Below are 20,395 nucleotides of genomic sequence, written 5' to 3'. Positions count from 1 at the left end.
TCTGCATTTATTCAATCATCTTTGCTCGTAAACATATGTACACTTAATAATAGCATGTAAGATTATTAATAATAATGTAATAATAATAATAATAATAAACGTTTTTGCACATTAAACAGAAATAAATTTGTCAACTTTTCTCTAATTATCAAGAGCGTAATAAGTATAATAATTATTTGTTTTGCTTTAAAATTACGTAATGCACACTTACAGCTATATACAGTTTGGAACTATTTGAATTATCATTAGAGTTTTCATTATTTCATTGATTCAGTTTAGTTCAGTTGAGTTTAGTTTAAGTTTTAGTTTAGTTTAGTTTAGCATTAATTTAGTTTCGTTTAGTTTAGTGTTTAGGTTAGAACTCTGCGACATATTTGTACAGCAATCCTTTAAGGATTCTCCCCTTGCTTCGCTCTCTTCGAAATGACCTGCTGTTTAAAATAAGTTTTTAAAATAATTTACACATACGATTTGCTCAGTCTTTAGGCGTGTCTGCTGTGGGTTACTCATTGGTTCTGCCCAGGCCATTCAGTATTTAGCTTAGTTGCCAAAAAAATAAAACCCCAAAGCTCTAATACGACGATATGCCTATGACAGGTGAGTACTGCAAAGGGAATTTTATTTAATATAAATTGTCAAGGGTTAAGAGTTTTACTCCCCTCAGTTTTACCTCCTCATCCATAACGCTAGTGTGATCATAGATACGCGCTGGCAGATTCTTACGCAGACTAAAGTGATCCTCTGTGGTTGTCTTGCGGTAAATGGGATTCTCAAAGTTCATGGAATTGATGCGTCGCTTACTGCAATAGCGATAGCCCACAAATAGAAGCTGACGCAATGGAAAACAAATATTATTAATATATCCTAAACACAGATTTCGGATGAACTTACCACCGAGAGGAGACCTGCACAGCCGCTGAGACTGGCAATCACGACGAGCGCTATGAAGCCCGAGTCCGGTTGCGGGCTGCTTGCTTTGGTCTGATCGTTGTGTGTTTGGTTCTTCACTGGTCGATGGTCGGCGACTGTTTGGTGGAATGGATTGATAGTGGTTGGAAAGTTAGATGCATTCTCATGTAAATCGAATAAGCAACCCGAAACGCAAACAAAAGACAACACATAAAACACAGAGACAACGAAAAGAAAGCAACAAAAACCAAAAAAATAACACCACAGCAAAAAAAAACAACAAGTACAAAATGCGACAGGCATAAAAATCACGGCAATAAAACGCGCAAAATGAAAAAAAAACAGAAGAGAAAACAAAAAGAATTGTGTTTAATATACGAGCCAAATCCCACGCTGGAAAAATGGTGCAGGCCATTTGGGATGTACTCGAATGTTGCTTTTACTCCACCATCCCCATCCCCATCCGCATCCCAATCTCCAACTTCCATTCGTATCTGCATTCCCCGACCAGAAAGCTTCGCCACTTTCTTGAGCTGGCAAAAGAATTTTCAATCAAATCGTTCAAAGTGCGCATTTAGGCGCAAATAAACACTTAAACGCGCTCGCGCCTTTGATGGGCTAAACTTTTATACCACCAAGGGATGAAGATCTAAAGATGGCGGCGACTCTGCCACCCCCTATGGTGTGTATGATGGGGCTGGGGAGGGGGGTATATAGGAGACTGTTGTGTCGTGATGTAACAGCAGGGAAACTCAAATGGCGTAGGATGCGTAATGACATCGTTAACGCAACGCATTTAATGGATTCTGATTCGGAATCTCGCTCTCAGCTGATTCGAGTGTGCTGTTGTCGCGGATCTTGTTCAACGCTTAAATCAAATCAAACGGCAAAAGCTATCAACATTATCTTGAATTTCACTTTAAAGAGCCAACAAGCAGCCAACATCAGCAGGCGGCAAGTGGCAAGCGCCAAAGAAGCAAGCCATGAAACAAACCGTAGAAGCAGCGCAATATTAACCTCATACTTAGCGGTTAGCTGGTTGGCGCCCATTCAGGGTGGCTTCTTGGTGGGTGCTGGGTGGTGGATGGTGGCTTGTCTGGCCATGTCCACGCCTGCCCTGGTATCAGTTGCAACGTTCGCCCATGTTGCTGCCTACTTGCGGTTGCCACTGCACTGCAAGTGGCTCTCGATGGCGTTTATGAAACTGTCAAGGATGGATGGGCTGAGGTTGGCTTTGATGATGATTAATGCGATCCATGACAAAGCAAATGTTATGCCCGAGTGTGGCAAAATGAAGTGCTTTCCCTCGAAAATTCACTCGCTCCCCACTCACCAACATAAGCCACACACACACACAGAAAAATATCCAAAGGGAGCAAAGAAAGAGAGAGAGAGCTGTCGTTGTGTGGCAACAGTTCAGTGCATTCAGTGAAAAATTTCGTGATTAATTTGCTTGCTTTAAGTTCGAGTTTCAACACTTTAAACACAAACTAATGGCAGACTGAAACTGCGAAACTACGTCAACAGCACAGAGTTGACAAGCTCTTAAGTGGCACTTCGGAGAGAGTGGACAGCCCCGAAAGAGGGTTGACACAGTCTTAAACATACATCAAGCTGCGGTTGACGAGGTCGAAACTGGGAAATATACAATTTAAGAGGGTTGCCACACAATCGTAAAAAACTCACTCAACCGAGAAGGAAACTTAATAGTGAGTGGCTGGGTTATAAAATTAAATATGTAGATTTAAAATATAAAAAGTTCTTCAGTACAAGTGTTAATTAAAATCCCAATAGGAAGGAAGGGTTAACAAGTCACAAATATATACAATTACTTTACAAAATCACAGTAAATAATATTAAAGATTAAATCATATTTTAAAGGAAAGACAAACACACAGACGCCACAAATAAAGAAAACAGAGTTGACAAGCTTTTCGGAGAGAGTGGACAGCCTCGAAAGAGGGTTGACACAGTCTTAAACATACATCAAGCTGCGGTTGACGAGGTCGAAACTGGGAAATATACAATTTAAGAGTGTTGCCACACAATCGTAAAAACTCAACCGAGAAGGAAACTTAATAGTGAGTGGCTGGGTGATAAAATTAAATATGTAGATTTAAAATATAAAAACTTCTTCACTGTCAGTGTTAATTAAAATCCCAATAGAAAGAATTGACAAGTTACACAAATATACAATCGAAACTAACAAATATGCCACACAATTAAAGATTAAATCAAATTTTAAACAACAGACAAACACATAGACGGCACAAATAAAGAAAACAGAGTTGCCAAGCATACCAAAGGGGCGTATGATGATTGCCTGATGCGTTTCAATTTTGACAGGCACATCATTAGTGTGCGGAATTCGCGGCTGTTTCGGTTTCGTTTTGCTCTTATATCTGTGGACACGCGGGGGTTTGGTAACAACTCTATAAAGGGCTGCATGCATCATCATGCACAGGTTCAAAAATAATTGTTAATTAAATAAAAAAAAATAAAGGGAAGCGTTTTAATATTGAATCGCATGCAAAAGGAAAATTATAAAAGAAAATACTATTAATATCTTGAAGCTACTTACGATCCTCCACACACATAAGGCCATCGGCCATGAGCTTAAGACCCGTGGGACACGCACACGAAATGGGCGGACTCTTTTCGTTGATGCGCGGCGCGGGCAGGCAGAGATGTGAGCAGTGGCCATTAACCGATTCGCAGCGATTTACGCCATCTGGCTGGCGATAAGGATGGTAGACATGAATAACCATGGGATGCTGCAACTGCAAAGGCAAATAAAGATATGCAAATATTAAGTATACGTCAGCAAGCCGTTGGGCACATGCCAGCTGATGGCTGATGCCGGATACCGGATGGCTGCTCACCATGTGCACGGCTGTAATGGGCTCGACACCTTCGCCGGTGAACTTGTTGGCCTTGAAGACGGTCTGCTTGTCCCAGTCCGTCCAGTAGATGTAATCCTCAAAGGTGGTGATGGAGAACGGATGTCGCAGATACTCCGTCGAGTAAAGAATCTGTCTGCGCTGTGAACCATCGTAGTTGGCTGAGGAGATGACATTCAGTTTGCCATCCACCCAGTAGATGCGCTTTCGCACCATATCGAGAGTGATGCCATTGGGCCACTTCACATCATAGTTGATAATCGTGGTGCGATGCGAGCCATCCATGCCAGCTCGCTCAATGCGAGGTGATGCTCCCCAGTCGGACCAATACATCCAGCCATCGATGGGATCGAGTGCAATGGAGCGTGGAATATCTAGCGAATCCTTGATCAACACTGTGCCCATGTTGCCATCAAAGTTGGTCAGCTCAATGGTGCACTTCTGTGTATCTGTGTAGTACACATGATTGTAGATCCAATCGACAGCCAGACCATCTGAAGTCACAGATGATTGCTTGAGCACAACTGTCTTTTCGTTGCCTTCATCGATGGGCGCCTTATAAATACTCTGGGTGGTCACATCGCTCCAGAAGATCATGCCAGTGCGGAAGACAAAGTCTAGAGCTGTGGCTGACTTGGTGCTATTTACAATCGAAGTCATCTCCATGTGATCTAAAGCTATCTTGCGAATATCATGACGACGTGCCAACAGCAATGAAGCATGACCTTCGGTGGCTTTGCAACGCGTGTGATTACGTGGATCCCGCATGTAACCTGTCTGGCATTCGCACTTGAAGCCGCCAATCTCGTTGACGCACAGCTGCGAGCAGATTCCCGGCTCTTCGCACTCATTGATGTCCACACAAGTGTGACCATCCGAGGACAGTTGATAGCCCTGATGACAGTCGCAGGCGTAGCCCACAGGCTGATCGACACAGCGATGCATGCAGTTGCCATTTTTGATAGAGCATTCATTGACTTTGCACTTGCCCGCCGGCTCATCCTCGCCATCGGGGCAATCCTTGCGTTGATCACAGACCTTGGACAGGGGAATGCACTGACTACCACCGCAATCGAATTGATTAGTTGCGTTGCAGCTCTTGGACTCGGCCGCCAATCTGCAATCGCGTTCATCGCTGCCATCTTTGCAGTCGGAGTCGCCATTGCAGGCCAGATGACCGGCAATGCAGCTGCGATCGTGACACTGGAATTGATCTGGTCGGCAGGTGATGTTCTTGCAGTTGGTGAACTCATCATCGCCATCGGGACAATCACGATCGCCATCGCAGAGCCAGCTGTGATGCAGGCAGGTGATGCGATCCTTGCATTGATATTCATGAGGCAGACAGGGCGTTACTTGCTTGGTGACATTCGTGCAGGCCTGAGATTGAGGGAAGCAAAAAAGAGGCATTGAGAGAAGGGAGTTTAGAAAAGTTATGCGACGTTGCCTTGCTAGAAGTTTGGGGAAAACTTTTCATTGCATACTTTTAGTTGCTTACACACGAAATTATATTGCAAGTGCAACGCCCACATTTCGCAGCCCAAAATGCAATTTTATGCGTACTATGCGTTGACAACAAAAGCTGCCAAAGCTGGCAGCGTTGAGTTATGCGCAACTTGTCTGTAATTTATATGCTTGCCGCCTTTCGCCTAACACACAGACAAAAACTTGGTGGCAGGCGGAGGCGGAGGCGAGGGCGTGGCAACTACAAACATTTTGCCACTTTACCAACGACACAAAAATGGGAATTTATGAGGCAGTCTGGCTGGCTGGCATTCAGTGTGCACTTACCCGTTCATCGGAGGCATCTGGGCAATCCGGATCACCGTCACAGACCCAGCGCTTGGCAATGCAGGCGCCATTGGCGCAGGTGTGCTCCGCGATGGCATCGCAGGGGAACAACGGGACAGTTGAGCTCATCGCTGCCATCGCCGCAGTCGTTGTCGTGATCGCAGACCCAACGCTTCTGTATGCAACGCCCGTTGCCGCATGTGAACTCATCGGAGCGGCACGTTTGGTCTATGTGAACGAATGCGAACGGACAAAGGATTAGCACAATAACAAACAAATCTCTGTGCACAATGTGCGACATAAACCAAAAAGAAAATTAAGCACAAAGCGGACCGCTTGATGAATGGGGATGTGGCCAGTGAGTTAGCAAAAGGAAAATGGTAGGCGGAATAACTCTGGCATTGGCTGATAAAAATGCAAAAGAATTTCAAGTTAAGTAAGGCAACTGAATAGTTAAAGAGGGAATACATTTTGCTCAAATAAATCGATTCCAAACAAAAGCTTCGTAAGCTGACTAATTCAATAAATGCTGCATTAACAAATAATAAATCAATACTCAAATTTGTTTAATTTACTTGATTTTAAAGTGATGTATGTTTTGCAATAAATAAATAGAATAGTTTACTTTACAAATCAAATACATTTATAAAAGGTAAATCTCATAAGTTAAGTTGAAATAATTTACGACAAAATTTGCAATGAACTGAAGTGTTAAGCTTAAGTAAACTAATTTTGTTAAATGCTGCCTTAACAAAACTCAATAAATTATTTGACTTCACAGTGACGTATTTTAGCAATAAATAAATTAAATATGTTGAACATTCAAAAAGGTAGCCAAATAAATTCAATTGAAATAAATTATATACAATATTTCTCAGTTGCGAATTTTTAATTAACTTAGCAAAAATATTTACTTGCTTTTTAGTTAAATAAATAAATTTCAAACTATGCTTAATTCTATTAAAAATCTAATTGAAACTCGTTCCAAAAAAAAAGATGTTGTACAAAATGAAATGCAATTTTATTATGCTCTACAGTGTGAATCTAACGTGGCAGCATTAAATAGTCTTAAATATTTTATTGTCAAACAAACAGGATATTTTTGCCTTTTTCATTTCAATTGAAGCGCAAATAAAATGTCGCTGCGAGGCAAAATATATTTATGATGTTTGCTTTGGCGTATAAAGTTTGGTAAACAACATAATTGACTTTGCTAAATGCTAGTAAATAAACGCTCAATGCTTGCATAGAAGTCAAAAAGTTGCAGCTCAGTTTTCGGATGCCAGGTGAACAGTGAACGAATGTAACGGAGAAAGAAGGAAGTGGCCTATAAATATCTATTCGGACTCAAAATGGGATTTTAATTAAAATCAAGAGGAATTTCAAATTAATTGTCACTACAAATCAAAAGATATTTGAAAATCATTTGAAGGAGGATGTGCTTACTGCAGGCATGCTCATCGGAGCCATCGCTGCAATCCTTGCTCTGATCGCACATCCAGGCCAAAGGAACGCATTCACCTTCGCCGCTTTTGCAGCTGTACTCTTCCGGCGAACAGGTGCGTGCCTCTGTGATTTGGATGGAAGAAAATGAGGAAGAAGAAATAAGACGCAAGTCGAGTTGAGTTGAGTTGAGTTCAGTTGAGTGAGAAGTAAACTGCAGCTAATAAATTTCATTGGGGATATTAAATACATTTATTTTCCGCTGAAGGAACCAGCTGCCCCTTTCTCTAGTTTGATTCTCTTCTTTATTTTTTTGTTTGTGGCGAGAAAGCCATTATATAATCCTATCGAATATCCAGCCAACAGCCAAGGCCAAGGGTTGTTGTGAGTATGAGAGTGTGTGTGTTGTTAGTATGTGCTCGAAGGGGCATGTAATACTCATATGCTTGTGTGTGTGTGTGTGTGAGAGTGTGTGAGTGAGCATTATGGGCTAAGCACTTTATGCGCTGTTGCCAGGCGTTGTCGGGGCAGCTAACGCTGCGTATGCGTGTTATGTCATGCGTCTGTGTGTCCCCATTGTGTGTGTTAGTATGTGTGTGTGTGTGTGAGGAGGAGGAGGAGAGGGGGACTCGCATGTGTTTATGGTTAGCTTTATATACACTTGAATGCAACGTTGCTCTTCAACGACTTGATTAAACTGTATGGGGATATGGGACACATATGAGCGTAGTTTTCAAATTATGCGCAACACTTTATTAAATGCAAGTGAGTTGTGAGTTATGAGCACAGACAGGACAAAGAGCTATGAGCTAGTGATAGAGATAGATATATAGCTAGAGCGAGAAAGAACGAGAGCGCAAGCTTGTTATACACATATGTACATACATATATGCGTATATATGCTTTAGCTATTTATTTTCTTTGCTTACTACAATGCGCCTCATCGGATTTATCGCGACAGTCATTGCTGCCATCGCAGAGCCAATTACGGGGGTATGCACTGGTCAACGGTCTTGCATTTGAACTCATTGTTGGGACAGGCATTCACTGTGTATATCGACAATACAATTTATATATATGTAGATAGTATTCCAAATATTGTATACATATTTATACATAGTATGTAATCAGCAATGGGCAAATTCATATCACACACACACTTACTGCACAATTCCTTTGATTCATCGGAGGCATCGGCACAATCGTTCTCCTGATCGCATCGCCATTTGTTCGGTATGCAATTGCCATTTGAGCAGCGGAAATGGTCTGATGAGCAAGTGGCCTCTGCAAAGAGCAAAACAAAACAATGCAAACCAAACATGTTAAATCGAGTGTCCTTATTTTTTTATTTTTCGTATTTTACTTTTGTCAGATTGTATGTGTGTGTATGTGTGTGATTGTGGCTGCCTTTGAACTTTGCTGCCCTGGACCCGTATCAAAAACAAAAGCCAACAAAAGCTGCCAACCAGCTTGTACTTACACTCATATGTTCAAATAACTGTGTATGTCTGTGTGTGTGTGTTTATTTACAGGCACTTGAGCACGTGCTGTGCAAAGAAAATACTCCACAAAAATTGCAGGAAAAATTCAACGAGAAAATATAAATGAATACAAATAAAAAGCTGAATATACGTACGTACAAATAAAATTGTTGCACGCTGAATGTTGAATACAAATTTTCAATGTCAGCTGACAAAGTTTTTAAACAAAAGAGTTTAACTTTCTTCGCAAAAGTGTTGCAAACTTTAATTATGAACTGAAAGCAAAGAAATTAATGCATATTTCTTATTTCAACTGTTATTTGTTTGGCATACTTTAAGATATAATCCCGAAAATTGCACGCAAAATTTCACATCAAGTGCCGACACCTGTTCACCTCAAAGGTCGATAATCTCCATTAAGCTCGAGCTACGATTGCGTCTCAACTTTTTGGCTTACGCTAATGCAAATCTGCGACCCATTCATAAAAATAAAAATAAAAAATAAAGAAGATGAGGATGCGGATGAGGATGAAACAAGCATTAATTTTAATCAATTTTAATGCGGCATAGAAGAACTGAAACTGAAGGTTTTTTCGCTGGCTGCTGTGTTATGCGGCAAACGCACAAGTTGCCATATCAATAACATTTAATATGATTACTTTTCTAAACTTTTTATGGGGCACAACTCTCCGGTCGAATGCTCAGTGTGGCCATTTTGTCGCTTCAGTCAGATGAAATGTAGCATGAAAAACGGGGAAAAGCAGCAGCACACAAAAACTGGAGAAACTTGTGTTCTATTCCGAGGAAAAACGAAAACGACGGCAAAACAGCAACCAATATTTGTGAAAAAGAAAAGCGAAAATACAACAAAAACGAAAATAAAAACAAATATAAATACCAGTTTCCCGAAAACATTGAACAATAAAAAATGGTCACATGTGCATGCCAACAAACAAACCAAATTTTCAAATGTTTCATTTTATACTCTACACACTCGGGGCTCTTCAGAGCTTCACACAAATTGCGCAGCGTCTCTGGGGAGAATATTAATTTTATGGCATGCCAATTGGACTATGTATGAAACAGAGGTGGAGGCTAGTCGATAGTCCCTATCGGTATAGGTTGGCAATATCAAGTCGATAGGCACGAAGCTATCGAAAGCTAGCAGTCATAAGAAGTAGATCAGCGGTAGTGTGAAGTAGATGATCAGTCGTCAAAAGTAGAACAGAATCGTCAGTCTTAACGAAATCAGTCGTCAGAAGGAAAAGGCTTGATTTAAGTTAATTGATCTATACTTTTACGCATTTGTATTATCAATTATCAATATATTAAATAATCAAAGGTTATCTATATAACCAACATTACACTTCGTACCTCAATTCCCAACACTACATGTCTACACATTTTCATTCCTTCACATTAAATGTCGCGCCTAAAAGTAGGCAACAATTGTAGAGTATTTAAACAGCAGCAGCATTAAGAGCATTAATGTCTCTCGGATTTTTGTGCGACACATTTTGGTGTTGTTCTTCTTTCAATTGCCCGCAGTTCGATTCCATGTGATGTGACTCGATTTCTTTTTATGTAGTTTTGTAAGTACATATTTTATTATTGCTAATATGTACGCTGATGTGTTTGCATGCGAAATGAGTGTGTAAACTCTGTCCCCTGGGCAATTTGCTGCGCATTTAACATGTAGTATTTACATACATTTATTTACATATTTTTAATGTTATTTTTATTTTCATTTTCATTTTCAGTTTTATTTATTTTGGGGTATTCTTGTACCTTTGATGTCACTTCAGGCGCCAATTAAAAATCAAATTCAATTTATTTTTTGCCGCAAAAGGAGGAAACAAAAACCCGTTGCAATTGATTGCATTTATGCATGTTGCAATTGATAAAGCTGTGTGCGGCAAATTGCCAACTGCGTTGCAGCATAATTTGTTATATGCCGCACTACTTTTTTTTTAACTAACTTTAAACGGCTTTTCAGTTGATTAAAAAACTTTGGCTCATGACAGTAGCGTCTGGCAATTTGTATGCAAATGCCAAGTGGCGTGTGCAAAATATTCTGTTGCATGTGCCACATGGCGTCGACAGTCGTAACTTGGCTCGGAGGCAAGTGAATGCATGTTTGCGATTTTGTCATGTTTAATTCAACTTTAAAGGTGTTTTCCGGCATACTTTTGCGAATTGTTGTTCCTGAATAGTTGAGTTGATTGAATGGAGAAGAGCAAGCAAAAAGTTGAAGTACTTCTGTATGAATTGTTGTATTGATTGTGTGTGAATACAAAACTTTGCGCCACTAACATCCAACATTTTCGGTATTTAATGTGTTTGGCCCGCTTTTTGAATCGTAAATTTAATTTGCTAACGAGCCAAAAAGTATGCAATGCATAATTTAGCGGATTTGTTGTGAATGTGAAATTGGAAAATAGCTAAACACACAAACACATAATGAATAATGTATTCATTGCTCCATTGATATGCTTACAAAAATAAATAATAGTTTAGTTTTAGCATTCATTTCATACCTTTATCCGGCACAATTGCGCCCAAACTGTGGCTTTGTGTGTGCAGCAAACTCGTCACAAACAGCAAACACCAAATGTGTCCCATCTTGAGTCTTGAGTGGAATCCACACACACACGTTATATATATTGTCTTATTTATTGATGTCTTTAAGTAACTTGATCGCTATTAAAATCTATTAATATATAGATATATATTTTGGGTTTAATGATTTATGCACATAACACACAACACTGTCACTTGATATGCTCTCGAAATGCTGCGAATAATCAAATTGCCTGGGGGCCAATTGCCTTGTTGTCAGCTCAATTGTGACGCCTGCCTTTGTGGCATATTTGAGTCAGCCAAGTTGCACAAATTGATTGCATAATTTCCGTTTTCAAGTTCATAATGGTCAAACAGCAATAAGGACAACTGTCAAAAGTCAACGAAATGAATATATCTGTATGGCCCAGAGTTGTTTATAACTGACTGCTGGACTGTTGGACGACAACATTGAGCAATTTTGTGGGAAATTGAGGAAACACACATTTAATGCGGTTCCCCCCTCGAAAACTAAATGATTAATGATAAGTGTAACGACGACAAAAATCAGACGAGAGTCGTATCTGAATTCAAAATAAGTAGTCTCCATCGCCTAGGCCCACAAAATGCCACAGATGGACATTGCCGATTAGCCTGAGAACAACAACAACGGCAACGGCGACTTTCCTCCACAAGGAAGTAGAAAAGGACCACAAGAAAAAGAAAAATGTGAAAAAAAGAGCAAACCAAATTTCCATTGGCAAACTCATATCTTTAAGGCACACGGCACAAGCTTTTCTTTCATTTTTTTCTTTTTGGGTTCCTTGGCCTGACGCTGGCATTTTGTCAAAGCACTTTGCATAACATCAAAGGACTCGGTAGCAAAACGTGTGTAGCGTGAACAGGAAAACTCTCTTGGCAGTCTGGCATTTCGAGGACATATTAATGTATTTAATTCCTCATGGAACAAAAAAAAACTCTTTCACTTGGCACACATTTCATCGTCCTTTTTCATTCGTTGCTTACATTTCGCACACTGTTTTTCTCTGTTTTTATTCTTCGATTTTTCTATATGTAGTTGCTTCTCATTTAATGTTTTGCCTTTTATTTTTTCACTCAACGCGTTTTCAAATTTCTACGGATTCGTCCCGTCCGTTTGCTTGAAAAGTTCGCCGACAACTGAGTTTACAGCTGCAGAGCGCCAATCCTTAAAAACATCTGCCCAAAAACTTGCTTTTGCAGCATCTCTCGCATCTCAGTCGAAGCTTTCGCTCAAACCAACCCAAAACCAGCTGCGTGTCGAGTGCAAACATTGAGTGAGTCTTATCTCGAGTTGTGAGTGCAGAACTGAGCTTTGTTGTGAGTGTTAATGCTGGATACTCACAAACTTTGGGTAAGGGGGAGAGAATGGAGGGTGGTTGAGCAGCATTGACAACATTCTAGTGAAAATGAAATCGTTTGAGTTTGAGCATAGTTAAGTTAAGGCATTCACCAATTCAGTTATGGGCAGCAACATGTTTGTAAAATCACATGAAATATTCTTAAACATTTCATCAGCATTTAAGTTTTAAGCTTGAAATATGAGACAGACATTTAAGAAAATATTTAAAAGGGGAAATATTTTATGTTTAATACTAAATAAGGCACAGTGAAGTAAAAGAAATTGCAATTTGCAAAAATGTGCCGCAAATTAAAGATGATATATGAAATAAATACGTAAAAGTAATAAAGTAAAATAGGTAATAGTAATAAGGTAAAATAATTTCCCCTTCAAAAAGAATTTTGATAGAGGCAACATAATTTAATGTTGTTTGCTTCATTAAATTAAATATTTCAGTGGATTTAAAGTATTATAAAAGTCCTTCAAAATGTGAAAAGTTTAAATAATATATGAAATATAAAATGTAATATTAATGAGTAAATTAAAAAAAATTTGCAAAATATTAGCTAATATATGAAATGGAAAATTGAATACTATATAGCAAAGTCAGGAATTTCAGAGAAGAAAGTAAAGCATTCGTTCATGCCAAGGCAAGCTCTATTATTTTAATCGAAACATTTAAAAAATTTGTTGCTGCATTTCATAAAATTTGTAAATGAATATTTCTGCATTTTTGTTGTTCATTTAACCAAGGCAAAAGGTCATGCATTTCTGTTTTCACTTTATGTTAATTTAACAGCTCCTTTAACAATTCCCCATTGACATTTCGTCTCTTTTTGATGCATTTCAATTCCATTTTGCATCTCTTTTTGGCGTGCCCTCAAACATAATATCCCATTTCGCTCATTATTTAGCAGAAATTTCACCTGCAACTCTTTATGCCACGGTTCAACTGCTGGTTTCTTGTGTCCTCTGAGGGCTCATTATCAATTTCACTGCTTGTAATTTGCCCTTCAGCAAAATTATATAACAATTTCGTTATGCATGCAGCAGCAACAGTAAACAGTAGCAACTTTGCAACTAGTGCGCTTCTCATCTTCTTCTTCTTCTGTTTTTTATCTCTTTTATTGTCATTTTTTCTTTTACTGCGCTATTTTTTTGTTTCTGTTTTTTGGTGTCTGGCACAAATATTGTGATAATATAGCGCAGACGACCTCACATAGTTTCCTTTTATGTCGAATAGCGACGCAAAAGTCTCGTGCGACGAATTCGCGCGCGGGCGCTTGATGATAAATTGCTGATGCAACAACGTTGCATGCCACAGTCAGCAGCGAAATTGCGTTGCATTTACAGTTTGCGCCGATGTTTAGCGACTTAATGAGCGCACTGCCATGGCACAGTTTTGGTCAGCAGTCAGTCCAAATGCACACACAAACACACACACACACACAGTCCGACAACACCCCCCTCCGTCAGCCACCATGCAACGGGGTAAATGTGGCAAACTAGTTTCGGATTTTGATTGATTCGCCTAAAAACGACAGCAAACGAAGCATCACTCAATGTGATGGACGTCACTGTAACGTATGCACTTAGCATCGCTGCCTAAAAGTATGCAATGGAAAATGAAAAAAAAACTCACCGAGAAATTTGCAGCTAGTGACCTGCTCATCGCTGTGATCCTTGCAGTCAGCATCGCCATCGCAAACGAAGCGTATGGGAATACAATCGCCATTTCGACATTGGAATTGCTTCTCATCGCATTTCGTGTACAGAGCTTGAGCTGTAAGCAAACAGACAGAGAGAGAGAGTAAACAAATGATTAAAGCTAATTATATTTTTTGTTGTTGTTGATGTTGTTGTAACTGCTGCTGCTGCTGCTCATCTTAAGCTGGTAAAAGTTTTCTCATTAAAAAAGCGAAAAACGAAACGGAAAACCGAAAAGCGAACAGAACCGAAAAAACAGGCAGACAAAGTGCCATTTGTAGGTGGCACAAAAGCCCAAATTGATTAGGGCTTAAAACTTCAAAACAATCAAGAGCAGACACACGCACACATATGTAGACACACACACACACACTGAGTACTCATATGTGTGCGTGCTCAAATCATTTGCATACAATACAAACATAATGCGAGACGTCTCCCTTTTATCGTCATGGAGTTTTAATCAACAAAAATGCCTTGAAATAAGACGCACGCACACAAACAAAATGGCGTTGAATGCGGCAAAAACTTTGACGGTGTCCCCTTCCCCTGTTCCCCCTCTTCGCCTTCGAAAAGAACTCGACAATTTTTCGGTAGAACTTCCGTTTCAAGTTGCGGTTACTTCTAGGCGCCGCCTTGCCACATGCATCATTCGCCCTCATAAAGATGTATGGGAAATTATAATAGAAATAAAACAGGGACCCGAAAAATGTCAACAGCTCTTGATACATAATAGAAAATGTGACAAGTGAAAAAGTTATGGATTGCCAATGTCCTGCGTAAACAAGCATACACTCACACCCACACCCACACACACATACACCAACACACACACACACAGTGAGTGGGGATCAATTTTGAGAAGGGTTTCCTGGTCAACAACGGACGTTGTTGTCGCTGCACTTGACAGCTGGTTCTAGGTTCACTTCACTCCCAATATGAGAAAAAATATATTCGCAGCAAATGAAAAAAAACAACGACTCGTTTAATCAAAACTTTGGCATAAATAATTTGCACAGAACCATTTTTGCATATTGTAATTGTTGTAATTGAAATTGAAACACAGCAGAGCACAGCACAGAAAAATGTTGTCGAGTGTTGAGAAAGAATTTTTACCAAATGCTGTCAATCAATAAGGTCAAATCAATTTGTCGATGTCGCCACGCTGCCTGAGAATTGTTTTCAATTATGAATGATGGCAGAATTTAATCAACATTCATTTTAAATAACATGTTTACTTTACTTTACTTACATGTTATGAATGATAGTTGTAAAATGTGCTAAAGGATTTGTGATGAATATTCTTCTTCATATTCAATGACATTTAATTCTTAATAACACTATTTAATTTGCTTAATTTATTTGGAATTTACTCTATATCATATTTCTAGTAAATTTTACAGACTTTGTTACTCTTCCTGCACTAATTTCATATTATAAATTTCAATTAAAAGTAATATACTTCAAATGCAATTACATTACATTATTGAGTTGCTTTTTGAAATAACATAAAAATTGTTTATTGATTTTTGTTTTAGTTTCCTTCATATTTCTAGTAAAATTTACAGACTTTGTTAACTATTCCTGCATTAATTTGATATTATAAATCTCAATAAAAATGATTATACCTTAAATCGGATAACAATTGGAAAACCATTTAAATAGTTTAATTGATTATTTTTTTTAGTTTCCTGCATATCAGATTTCTAGTAAAGTTGCAACATTTACAGAGTTTGGCAACTCTTCCTGCATTATATTATAAATTTCAAACAATATGAGCTAAATCAGGTTACTCGATGCCTCCACTTTGTCTGCGGTTAATAAAAGCAAACTGCGCTGAACCAAAAAACCAAAAATCTGTTTAACATATCGAATGTTATGGACAAAAAAAAGCCTAAGTTAAAACGTGTTTAACACAGTCAACAACTGGTTGGCCTAAAGCGAGTATTCGCTTTACTGCGTCAAACTGATGACACAAAAGCCAACTTGCATCATGATTAGTGTTATCAATGTTATGATTATAATTACGTGTGTGCCATTTCAATAAAACAAATTCCCATTTACGCAACTTTTGCAATTCTCAGACATTTAAATTCCCTTTAGCTGATAAGAAGCCCTCAAAGCTTAGACGAAGCCTGATAAGCAAATGCTTTAAGTAATAATCCAAGGCTGAGAAACATACCAAATAATTGTGGACTGATAATGCATATAGTACAACATATGCTCGAAGCGATTAGCACACACAAAATGATGTGAAAATTTGGACCATCACCTGAGGCGCTAATTAATATGAATCACAAATATTAATATTGTTATTAAGTTTGCTCTGCTTATCGCATTGAAAGTCAAGTTCAATGTCAGTCTCAATTAAATAATTGCGATTTTTTCGATTATGAATTCGCGTGGGGTGATCGCTTCCAATGAATCAAACGCTCAATTGGAAAGAAACTCTACGTATTCATGCATTTGTTATATAGCAGAGAGAGAGAGAGAGAACACGCCTCTTTTTGCGAGTAAACAATCAATGCAACTTCTGAATAATTGTTGTTGATTTTCTAGTTTTTGCACAAAAACAAATCAATTTAAGGAGACAGCATCAGGTTCATTTTTCTGTTTAATTTTTTTATATAAAATGCAAACGTCAAGAGGGCAGTAAACACGCCCACCATTTAAGCTTGTTCATATGATTGTTGTTGTTGTTGTTGTTGATGTTGTTGTTGTTGTTGATGTTGTTGTTGATGTTGGCACAAAACTAGTTGATATGCTAGAAAAATCTGTTGGCAGCGCAAACAAATTAAAACCGAAATGAAACGGCATAAAAATCAAATGAGCCAACAAATTAAATAAATAAACACAGAGAGCACGCCCAACTTAGAGATACCCAGTAGACAGATCATTAAATTGGCTTCCGTGTATTTGTTATCTTATCTCATTATGATAATTTTGAGGTAGTTATAAGAGCTGTTCCCATTTAAGTTTTGTGTTTTAGTTGTTCTCTAAATTAAGCCAGATAAGATACCGATGCAGACAAACAAAAACATAGAATAAGATTTCTCTGGCATACCCCTTTCTAGCTCGCTTTAAGTACAGGGTATCGCCAGCTAATATATGTAATCAAGAGAGCGAATACATTTTTGCTTGCCGACCTTGCATCGTGCTATACACAAAGCATATGTTAATTTATCTGACGGGAATCTAGCCGAGTGCTAACGATTTGTCTACTATACTGTATAACATATATAAAATGTGTGTGTTTGAACAAGTATGTGAACTGAAAAGGAACAGCTAATAAATCAGCATGTAAAGCGTGCAATGAAAATATGAAAAATGAAAATGCGTTCGAAAACTTGATTTTTAGGTACAAAAAATCTGCTTTGAAAATAACTACAAAAAAGGGGCTCGTCGCTCTGACGGCTTTTTTTTTGTGTATCTTTTATTTGGGTTTGGTAGTAGATCAAGTATTTGCTTTTTGGCTTATTGCACTCAACTTTGCAGTTCATTTCGCTGATCTATAAGCTATGTCCTATGGACTACGTCAATGCGATCTTCCTACGTATTTTCTCTGGCGCCAAGTGTAAAGAATTTTATTTACGATCTTTTAAATGCTCGACTAAAGTCCAAAATTCAAGGAGCAAAGTACAAAAATTGATCTCTTGTTTTTTAGCATTTTCTACGCTAAAAATATATTTCAAAATAGGTGCAAAAATAATTGTTTTTCTTTTTGCAAAAATACAATTGACAGAATAAATAAGTGAAAAATTGAAGAATGGCATCGATACAATTAAAAATGTAATTAAGCTGTTAGAAAGGAAAGCTGAAAGTTCAATCTTGATTAATTAAAGATGTCTCAAGAGTCACTAAGCGTTTTTAATGAGCTCATTAAGCTGATGTAAATTCACAGAAATATTGATTAAGTTGAGTTTAATTTCGCAATCTTTGAACTAGATAAGTGTGTGTAATTGAAACTGCGTTGTCAAGTTTAAATCAAGTTTAAATTGTCTTTGAGGGAAGAGAGCACGCAACCTTCAGAAAAATCAAAGTGATTGAATGATATTATTCAATTGCTAAATCCCAGTGAAAATGTAATAAAAACAAATCATAAAAGTGCGCAACGATAAGATAATCTAAATACAGTAAATCCTGAACGAACGCAAGCAGGTGGACTGATTTAAAGAAATTTACGACTCGGAAATACCCCCAAAGGTAATAGACAAAAGACGTTAGCCACGTAAAGTTCTTATCAAATCGCAAGACAGACAAAAGACACTCGACTAGAAGAAGACGTAAGCAAACCCAATGAAATGCAAACTCCGGATATGAACGAAAAAAAAGTTTGCCAAAATGAAATGAAATGAAAAGGGCAAAATCAAGGTCAAGTTGAGAATTTAAATAAAGTTCAAATACACTTTAAAAATATTCATAGACTTTTTCAAATAAGTTTAGATTATGTAACTAAGCTGAAATGTTTGCTGGTTCAGCTGGGGTTAAGACTTTGAGTGTGTGTTTGCAACACCTGTTGCCGTTTGCATCTGGTTTGCAGTCTAAAATTAGCACAGTCTGGCTAAAAACAAACTGCATTCCCCCACCCCACCTCCTGCACTCTTTCTGCTTTCGTGGCCTGTTTCTCACCTATGTCCAGTGGCGTGCCGATCTTGCCGGATACATTGAGGAACTTGAAGCCCATGTTGAGAATGCCTTTGCCATCGAATTGTTTGGTCAGTGTGGCGCCATCTATGTGTGGCAGCATTTGCTCATTATTCGTTGCGGTTAGCGGTGATGTTGTGGGCGTGGCAGTGCAGCATTTGCTCAGCGTTAGCATCAATGTGAGCAGCAGCAGATTTACATTGACGCAGACGCAACTAAACAGCTGTTGAGCGCGTCGTTGACAGTTGTCGATGTTGTTGTTGTTGATGTTGCAGTTTATTACAGTTGTTGTTGTTGTTGTGTTATTATTTGTTGTTATGCTATCACTTACAGTGCTCGTAGAGCGTAACTCTATGGCCATGGTATGAACTTTGTTTAGTTTTTGCAGTTTACTTTGTGGTTTCTCACTCTTTCTTAGCTTCTTTTTAGTTAGTATCGTTTTTAATTCGTTTTACACTGCACTGTGTGACTATGCATATATATAAAAGTAGTATATATGCATTTAGTGTTTGTCTTCTTTGGGGTTAAAGGCTAAACTATGGAATAGAAAGTCATTCGATCAATAATCAAGCAGGAAGCATTGGATCTGCTTGCATTATCTAATCAGTCAGACAGTCTGCTGTTCGCCGCTGTTTTAAAAATAAATGACACCGCTAGAAAAAATCGCGACGACAACATTGAAAATTGTTGCCAAAATAAGCACACTCACACACACACACTAACACACGCACTCAGCAAGGCGAGCGACAAAAATCGCGCGCGCGAGAGAGAAGAGCAAAGCACAGATAGACTGAAAAAAAACGCGTCGAATGGCCGAAAAATGCAACAAAAATAAACGCAAACTGGTTAAAAATCATACGATCCACGCACACAATAACAACAACTATGTTTTAAACTCGCAGTTAAAGATTGGAGACAACAGAGAGAAAGAAATAAGGTGAAAACACGCACACGAAAACAAAAACGAAAACAAAAACAAACGCACCAAATTTCTGTTGACGTAGCAATTATTCAAATTTGTCGTCAAAAAGAATCGCGATAAAAGTCTTCAACGATCGCGCAGTTATTTCCCTTTCCTCACGAATTGTTTTATTTTATTTATTTTTTTATCGCATATCAATTAATTAAAATTACTATATATTATTTTCGGCACGCGTTTTCTGCTTGGTGATAAAAAAAAATAAGGAATCACAACGAGGCATAATAATAAAAACAAACACTTTGATTGTCTTATCACAAAAATTGTACGCGATTTCAAGGCGCGCGCCTCTGAGAAAATTTCATTTGGCACGTGCTGTACACGTTGTTGTTGTTGTTGCTGCTATATTTACACTTTTCAGTTGTATTTGAAAATAGTTTGTTTGCTTTTAGCGTATTCAGTGTGCTCTCTCAGCAAAAATAAAATAACGCTGCCGCCTCGTACAACGCGCGTTTTTTAACTGAATTCGTCTTGAGAATTCGCCAGCACATTTAAGCGAATTGTCATCCAACAATAGCCGGTCTTCCCCCTCCCCCTCCCCCCACGACACACCTTCCTCATCCACCAATCAACACGTTCGGTTTTGCGTCTGTGAGCGAGC

At 38.5% G+C, this 20,395-nt stretch overlaps 1 protein-coding gene across 1 annotated transcript; it reads right to left on the bottom strand.

Moving 5' to 3' along the window:
• On the bottom strand, positions 1-19,219 carry LOC133838882 (very low-density lipoprotein receptor). The gene is given in 12 exon segments (XM_062270132.1): positions 1-604; positions 671-829; positions 892-1,025; positions 3,211-3,351; positions 3,491-3,689; positions 3,792-5,189; positions 5,601-5,705; positions 5,707-5,828; positions 7,047-7,169; positions 8,208-8,327; positions 14,107-14,247; positions 18,801-19,219. Coding segments are annotated over 12 exon segments (3,051 nt in total). The 5' UTR covers positions 19,177-19,219; the 3' UTR covers positions 1-571.
• Between the last annotated feature and the right edge of the window lie 1,176 nt (positions 19,220-20,395).

Source organism: Drosophila sulfurigaster, chromosome 2R (genome assembly GCF_023558435.1).
Source record: "Drosophila sulfurigaster albostrigata strain 15112-1811.04 chromosome 2R, ASM2355843v2, whole genome shotgun sequence".
Lineage (NCBI taxonomy): Eukaryota > Metazoa > Arthropoda > Insecta > Diptera > Drosophilidae > Drosophila > Drosophila sulfurigaster.
Note: the sequence above shows the minus strand (reverse complement) of the source record. Positions and strands in the feature narration are given on the sequence as shown.